This window comes from Aplysia californica, unplaced genomic scaffold, assembly GCF_000002075.1.
Source record: "Aplysia californica isolate F4 #8 unplaced genomic scaffold, AplCal3.0 scaffold00594, whole genome shotgun sequence".
In the NCBI taxonomy this organism is placed as follows: domain Eukaryota; kingdom Metazoa; phylum Mollusca; class Gastropoda; order Aplysiida; family Aplysiidae; genus Aplysia; species Aplysia californica.
In genome coordinates this window covers 450,588-458,715 of record NW_004797864.1, presented here as the reverse complement: position 1 = coordinate 458,715, position 8,128 = coordinate 450,588, and the positions used below count along the sequence as shown (strand labels likewise).

The window sequence follows — 8,128 nt, the reverse complement described above, 5'->3', positions numbered from 1 at the left end:
GCCGTAGCCCCTTCATTCACTTGTCTCCAGTTGTTTCCCACTTCTGCGTCTCCTCTTCCATGATCTCCAGTACTAGTACTAGGCCTAAGAAGGGGAGATCTAGACCTCTCTCTGCTCTCAGTACTCCCAGCACCAGCTCCCTTTCTTTTACCAGGCCCCTTCCCTTTACCCCGTGAAGGACACGCCCCTCTACTCGACTTACAAGTTGAATTTGACGGACCGGGTTCATCAAGGTCTGACTCACTCGAAGACTCGTCTCTGCCTATGACATCGTTCCCATCCGAGTCACTATCGCTACAATCGAGCTCAGATTCATCCTCACACATAGTTTGGAACAAATCTACGGCAGCTTGGGCAGAAAGCCTTTGCTGTCTTCCATTGTTGGCAGCAGCCATAATAAACAAACGAGCTGACTTGAGTTGACAAATTCGCACTGAAAAAGTCACAACAAATTCACTGGAAAATACGCTCCAAACACCACAAACTGGGTTCAAAAATTGCGTACTTCCGTTCTAAAGTGATCTCTAAGAATGAAGATTTCCGTACACGGTGTAGTTTTTACACAAAGCCCCAGAATATTAGGTGACATAGAGAGCCACATGAAGTGGCGTGCCGGCGTTTTGGCTACGTTTAGTGCGCCACGTGAGGTGGCGAGCCGGACACTAAGAGTTAAGAGTAATTTCTCTTATGGGTTTTTGAAAAGTTCACATTACTGTCTACTCACTTGAGGCAGTAACATCAAAGACATGATAAGTCAGAGATCACAAATCGTGGTGTGGTATAGGTTTGATGCCCAGTTCAACACATTAACCCCTTGGATTCTTTAGAGTGATTGTTGAGCAGGCCTTGCAGTGAAAGGGTCAAGGATGTTAAAGATCTGTGATCTCAGATTTATCCTTGATCTTCGATGTTGCTGGGACAAGTGGGTAGAGTGAGAACTTCTCAAACAACCCATGTTAAATATTACCCTGAATGGGGTTTGAACCAGGGCCATTTGTGCTGCAGTCCGACATGATTCAGTTCCTATCAAGCTGAGGTCCTGGATGTGTCTACAGGAACTGTTTTATAAAAAGATCAAGCTAAATTTATAACTTACCAATTATTTTGTGTTACCTTAGTTTTTGTCATGCCAGACTGTGGTGGGGTCAGAATCTGGTTTGAAGCCCAGAGGTGCCTTTTGTTAACTGTTTAAGCTGATACTGATAGAAAACGCCTTTTTTACTGGGTCGCTCATATCTCTTTAAAAGTATAGATATTAAGCCACTGTACCCGTAATCGTTAGATTGCGAGTTCGGGGGTTCAAGCCTCAGTTCAGTCCATTGTTGTGTCCTTGGGAAAGGCTCTTTACACAAATTTCCCATTTGGCTTGGTCTTTTCGGAGAAAGACGTTAAACTGGGAGGTCGTGCCTCATAAATAACCTAATAGTGCTGATAGGGGTGTTAAACCTATACTGTTTCACCATTTTGAAGACAAACCCAACCCCAAAGACCCTTCGAATCTCTTATGTAGAGCAGATCAGACATTGATCTCCAGAGCCCGCACAGGACTCTTATACACCAACTAGCAAATAAACAGAATTAACCCCTTGTGGGAACCCATTGCAGACACTGTGACTACCTCAAGGAGACCGTTGAACATCTTTTCCTTCACTGTCCAAACCTGGTAGTTCTCCGACGTAGGCTTCTACACTTACAAAGCCTGCTCTAATCTGGCGTTGACCAGATGACAAAGACATGTGGTTACTTGAGGGAGACATTGTGCTGCCAAGAGTGAAATACTCGCAGCTAAAGGGATTTGAAAACAACAACAAACTCCATTTTGAAATATTTTAATGGACTGTGACTAGTAGTGCAATAGCTTGTTTAGTTTTAAATCCTTTCTGGAATACGTCTTTGAAACAAAAAAGAAGACTCTACTTCAACCCTTATATTTCATTTCCACCCTGAAACCTTGCCTGGAGAATTACTTTTTAATGATTGATTTAAACAAAATCTACTGTTCACTGCTGCTTTGAAGTACTTTTAACATTCAATCTTCCTCTCGTGGCTTGCATGTTTGCAGAACCAAGGCAAGTGGCCCGCCCTGTACAGAATCGAGAAAGATGTGAAGAAGAGACAATCATTTCTGGATCCGAACCACACACACTTCATCCTGGTGGACAACGGCACACAGATGCAGTTCACTGTGGAGATTCCGTTCCGTGCCAAGCTGGAGGAAGCAATTGCTGCACAGAAGACAGACACGGGGACAGGTGATTGGTTGTGTGACTTTGCCTTGCCAGTCTATGGTTTCGTTTTTGTCTAGGAAAGTTAACCCTTCCAGCCTCACCCATTTTTGTGCCCTCCTTAACCCCAGTCCCAACCAATATAGGAGTGTTTCAGAAAAAGAGGCATACATTCTAAAAATGATGTAGTACCTTTGTGATGAGGTTTAGATAATTTCAAATAACTGAGTTTAAAGGTAAATGACAAAATATTATGAAAATTAAAGTTTAATTAGGTTCGCTAATTTCGAAAAATTGCAGCTTCAGTACCCCCCGAAACTGAGAATATATGCTCTTGGGATCGTGGGAGGTACAAGCACTGCTGAAAATATATGCGCATGGGGCTGGAAGGGTAAAGGGAATGTTGAATGACAGCAGTGATTATGCTGTTGAAGGAAGGTAAACAGGCATAAAGAGAGTGCAAAGAGATGGAACAGACATTATAGCCTACAAAAACTGTGTGGAGACTTTGCATGTAGGTCAATGGAAATGAGTCACTGGGTGAACAAAAAAGCTGGAAGCATTTGTTTACCTGAGCTATTCCTTAGACATGGAAAATGTCAGCGGTTTATATAAAAGTTTTCAACCTTGAACAAAAAAACTTTTTACAATAGAATTTTACCCATACATTTCTCTAGAAACTCTTTTAAATTTATAATGGATAAATGTTAAAGTTGCTTTCAATGAGAATCCCAGTCTTCTTATCCGGCAAAAATTCTTCTCAGGGTCATGATAGATCCACAAAGCTGACTCACTTCACTTTTTGCCTTTAAAGTGCAATAAATATCTCTGTACTGTTGTCAGTGTCTACTATCCAAGTACAGTATTTCTTATCACTGACCCCCGTTGGCATGTGCAGGATTAATTTAAAGAAAAATCATTATCTTATTGGATGAAGGTCAAAGTTTGACAACTTTTTCTTTGTAACTTTTTTTTTCACGAACTGCACCCTGTTCATGATGGGCCATATCATCGAAATTATTTAAATGTAAAAATATTGGGTTTTCATCATGCACAAGCTTAGAAAAAAGCTTTAACTATGATGAAAAAAAATCAAGCTTTGTAAAAGGTTTTTTTATTATAAAGAAAAAAAAGAAAACCATCTTTGCTACTATGTTTAGTCTCAGTTTTGAAATGTTGTGACACAGATGTATGTATATACCGTCAAAATGATCCCAGATGATCACCCATTGTAAAGGAGAAAAGTTGTTGTCTTTGACAGGGGGTGTCTTGGACAGTATTGTTATAATGCTAAAAAGAAGGCAAGTGAGAAAATGGGAAGTCGTCATTTGTACAGGGGATTGTCTCAGACAGGTGGTTGTTTGAGCATCATTTTCCCTTGCCCACATTTGTGTGTACAGAAACAAACATACAAACAAACTCACAAACAAACATACTAAGAAACATACCAAAAAACATACAAACAAACTTTGTGACAGACATACAAACAAACATACAAACAAACTTTCTAACGAACGTACAAACAAACATACAGACAAACATACAAGCAAACGTAAAAACAAACCCACTAATTGGTAGATAACTTTGTGTGTGAGCAGATGCTGTTGCTGTCCCTGTATGTCTGCTGGTCCTGGAGGGTGGGCCCGGCACTCTACAGACGGTGCACTCCTCCCTGATGAGTGCCACGCCCACTGTTGTCATCAAGGTAGGATTTTTCTGTCTTTGTAAGCAAGTACAGTATAACACGGATAGCTCGCATTGATCGGGACAGGCCTCAGTAATTCGAGGGATCCGTAGTTCGAGTGTTACCTTGCAAAAATGAAGAAGAAAATAACCCGGGACAGCAGGCACAGTTCGACGTACGAGTAATTTTGAGTCTGCTGTGTTTGACCTATCCGTGTTATACTGTAAGTAGTTAAGTAGGTAAGTAGGTAAGTAAGTAGGTAAGTAAGTAGGTAAGTAAGTAAGTAAGTAGGTAAGTAAGTAAGTAGGTAAGTAGGTAAGTAAGTAAGTAAGTAGGTAAGTAAGTAAGTAGGTAAGTAAGTAAGTTAATAGGTAAGTAAGTAAGTAGGTAAGTATGTAAGTAAGTAGGTAAGTAAGTAAGTAAGTAAGTAAGTAAGTAAGTAAGTAAGTAAGTAAGTAAGTAGGTAAGTAAGTAAGTTAGTAGGTAAGTAAGTAAGTAAGTAAGTAAGTAAGTAAGTAAGTCAGTAAGTAAGTAAGTAAGTAAGTAAGTAAGTAAGTAAGTTAGTAGGTAAGTAAATAAGTAAGTAAGTAAGTAGGTAAGTATGTAAGTAAGTAAGTAAGTAAGTAAGTAAGTAAGTAAGTAAGTTAGTAGGTAAGTAAATAAGTAAGTAAGTAAGTAGGTAAGTATGTAAGTAAGTAAGTAAGTAAGTAAGTAAGTAAGTAAGTAAGTAAGTAAGTAAGTAAGTAAGTAAGTAAGTTGAATTAGTGTTCAAGGCCTGTGGCCCACCTCACATCATACAACTCACTCATTTGTCAAATAAAGTTTCCATATATGAAAAAGTACAGTTTGTGCTCATATCTCTCATCATGGGTCAAACAGTGTTTGCATATTTCTGTCACTGGGCTAAGTCAGGCTTGGAGGAATTAGCAGTTTCCTTTGAAGGAAAAAATGTAGACGTTAGAAAATAAAGTAATGTTTCTGTCTTGATTCTTGTCGAAGCATTGAACTGGATGCTTCTATTTCCTCCATGTCAGGTCATCGCTTTGTCCCAGCACTGCTGCCTATAATGTCAATTTGTCCATCAACTGATCTGACAATCAAATATTACAGATCAATTATTAGTTCAAATGAAACCTCGACATTAGTTACAGGTATTTAGAGTTAGGAACGTTTTAGTACTTGTTCATGATCTAGTATCCCCTCCGAGACAAGAATGATAGAACATTGCAATAACTTTTCCTGATCAAGAAGTTATTGCATTTTTAAAAAACATTGCTTGAGTACTTCACATGTTCAACTCTTGCATTTACTGTCTGAACTGCTCAATACTGCATTCTTTGTTTAATATTTTTTTTGGTCAACTCTGATTAATTTTTACAAACAATTAAACAATTGTATTGAAGCTGTCAAACATGTCTGATTGCCTCCGTCAGACAGCCACTGTGCTTGATGAAACAAAAAGTTAATTGCTATTTCTTATCCCATACTCTTATGTTTGACTATAACAATCAGTCCACTTCCATCCCCCTACCTCTGACCATAATCCCAATACCCACTCTGTAAACTTGTGTGGACCCCAAAAACAATATAATAAAAGTTAATTCATAACACCTCCTGCTTATACTGTCCTAGGACTTCTTACTTTTACTTTTCTAAAATGAGTTTTTATTGTTCACAGGGATCTGGAAAAACTGCTGACATTCTTGCCTACGCCTATCAGAATGCTCGAGAAGAGGAAGTCATTGGTTTGGATCAGCAAGGAAATGAAGTGAAAGGGTAAGCTGGCCTTTGACCCAAACTTTGCTTGAGCTTCTTGTTTCTTTATGTGTACATGAACAGGTTTGATGATAAAAACGTGGCATACACCATTTTTCAAGTTGAGCTGTAACTGGTACTGTCGTATCTAGACAGTTTTCTTTTTTCACAAAATGCGATTTTTCCTTTTCAAAGAACTTCAGAAAGTTAGGCTTCTTTTACAAAACGCTCCAAAGTCAGTAGAACTTTTTTGACGAACTGTGAAATATCCTCCTCTTGCCAATTAAGTTTTTGCCTCAAGTCACATGACTTCACTTGTGGTCGACAAAAGTTTGTCAGCAATTCTTTCTCTTCTTTATCATCATAATGAGCATATGCTGCATTTTGTCCAAAAGTGTGTGAAGATCTCATCAATTTAAAGGAAATGAACCCATATTTCATCATACCACAAATATCAACTACACCTTACAGCATAGGGTACTTACTCTAAAAACAAAGTTGCTCAAGATTATTCTATAAATGGGTGAAGAACAGAAATCTTTCTCAAAACCGGAAAAATGTATGTGTTGCATTGATTTTGTCACGAAACTGTTCAAATGTAAGTCGTTCAGTAGGGTATGGTGCTGTGGTTACAAAGCTAGTCTTACCATGTGCTATGAGTTTGCCAGTTGTCAGAAAGGTAATATTTAGTATTGTGAAAAAAGGACTAAATGTAAAAAGTTGCCTTTTTGTTTCAAATTTGATTTCTTTCTGATGAAAGTTTAAAATCTTCTGCAACTTTTTCTTTTCTCCCATTTAAATTTTAAGATGTTTCTGATACCTTGGAGGCTATGGTACTAAAGTTTTACAAAGAACACGTCTCACTTTTTTACTCAGCCTGTCCTTGTGTGTGTATATGTTAAAGTCTAACGAAATATTTATACAAATTCATCCACATTCATGCAGCCAGTTTTGCCTGATCTCTATGCCCCAGGACCAACACTATTCTCGACCCGCATGTACTTGCCGAGATCACAGAGATGGTGCAGACGACCTTCGGAGAGGCTAGCCTTGCCACTCGGGTTCAGTGGGTCCGCGAGTGCTGTCGCAACCTTGACCTGCTGTCTGTCTTTGAGTTGGACTCAAAAAATTCTGCCAGAGACGTTGATCTTGCTATCCTGAAGGCCTTACTGAAAGGTGAGGGATATCATTTTACTGGCTATGGTATACTGTAAATTTTATTATGACATATTCCTTAAAAACGGAAGTGCTGATGGCTTTTTGCATCTTCACGTATGATCTTAAAGCATTATGCTTTGCATGGGCAGTAGACATTAAGGAAGTAGATTGCCCAAGTACTACTTCCCTCCTTCCTGATCTTGACTTCCTTGATGTGATCTAAAGGAGATACATGGTCGGTACATTTGGAAACTTTCTCTTCTCAACATGATCGTTCTTCACAAAATTCAAAATCACTTTTGAAATTTGGATTCTAGTGTATGTGACAAGAACAGTCTCATTTTCAGTCACCAGGTAAATCTGACATTTTTCATTGCTTTAACAAGAAAAATAGTATCATGGTTTTGTCTATAAGTTGTTATTAATTTTTCTTTCAGCGAACAAGCATCAAGTTATGGATCAGCTGAAGCTAGCTCTTGCCTGGAACAGAATTGATGTTGCCAAGTCTGAAATCTTTACAGATGAGCGAAGATGGCCTGTAAGTAACAGTGCAAAGTTATTTGTTTTTGTTTTGTCACAGGAAAAGAATTGTGTTGAGCTATGACCTCTGAGGACTGAAACGCATTCTTCAGCTTGTAACCCCTTTTCCTTTCTGCTGATCCAGTGTGTGTCAAAGCATAATGTAAATGTAACTGTAGAATTTTTATGCCCATATCAACACTATTCGATCATTTAGGAGGAAAACTGCTTCTCCTCTGCGTCCCAGAGGAAAGACGGAGATACACAATAAAGATTCTCCTCTCACAGGAGTTGAGTTCACGTCTTCTGCGCGCCGTGGCAAGTAAAGTGTCTAATTGCTAAACCACAGACGCCTAAAAGTGTTGTGGCGTAACTGTAGCAATAGTCATCTCAAGGGGAATCAGACGCCGGGGTCCTATAGGTTCATGAGAAAAAGGCTAAAAAGATTACTTATGTTTTAAATATCCCAGACTAAGCTGATTGAATGTTTACTTTTAACAACAAACTTTTTTACCTATGCTAAACCTACATGTACACTCTGATGAAAATTGTAAGTTTTTCCTTATAGGGATCAAGTTTTGCTTACCTCAGTCTTGACAAACAGTTCTGTGGAGCTCAAATGATTAAAGTTCATGACTATTGTAAAAATAGTTCCCATTTCTGGTGATTTTTGAAAAAGTGGCTTTCATTGTGCATGATCATAGAAAATGATGGACTCTTGTAGGATGGAGAGACAAAACAGGAGTAGAAAGGAAGTAGAACCTGCCTGTGGTGCTAGAGAGAGAGA

The 8,128-nt window shown here is 38.7% G+C and overlaps 1 protein-coding gene across 3 annotated transcripts in view; it reads left to right on the top strand.

Annotated features, from left to right (window-relative positions):
• Window positions 1-8,128, top strand: part of LOC101858128 (transient receptor potential cation channel subfamily M member-like 2) — a 65,403-nt gene that overhangs the window by 20,651 nt on the left and 36,624 nt on the right. For all 3 annotated transcript variants that reach the window (XM_013087495.2, XM_035972156.1, XM_035972155.1), the window contains exons 7-11: window positions 2,063-2,252; window positions 3,824-3,930; window positions 5,588-5,685; window positions 6,638-6,840; window positions 7,260-7,360. In XM_013087495.2, coding sequence (XP_012942949.1) covers window positions 2,063-2,252; window positions 3,824-3,930; window positions 5,588-5,685; window positions 6,638-6,840; window positions 7,260-7,360 — 699 coding nt within the window. The remainder of the gene's footprint in view (window positions 1-2,062; window positions 2,253-3,823; window positions 3,931-5,587; window positions 5,686-6,637; window positions 6,841-7,259; window positions 7,361-8,128) is intronic.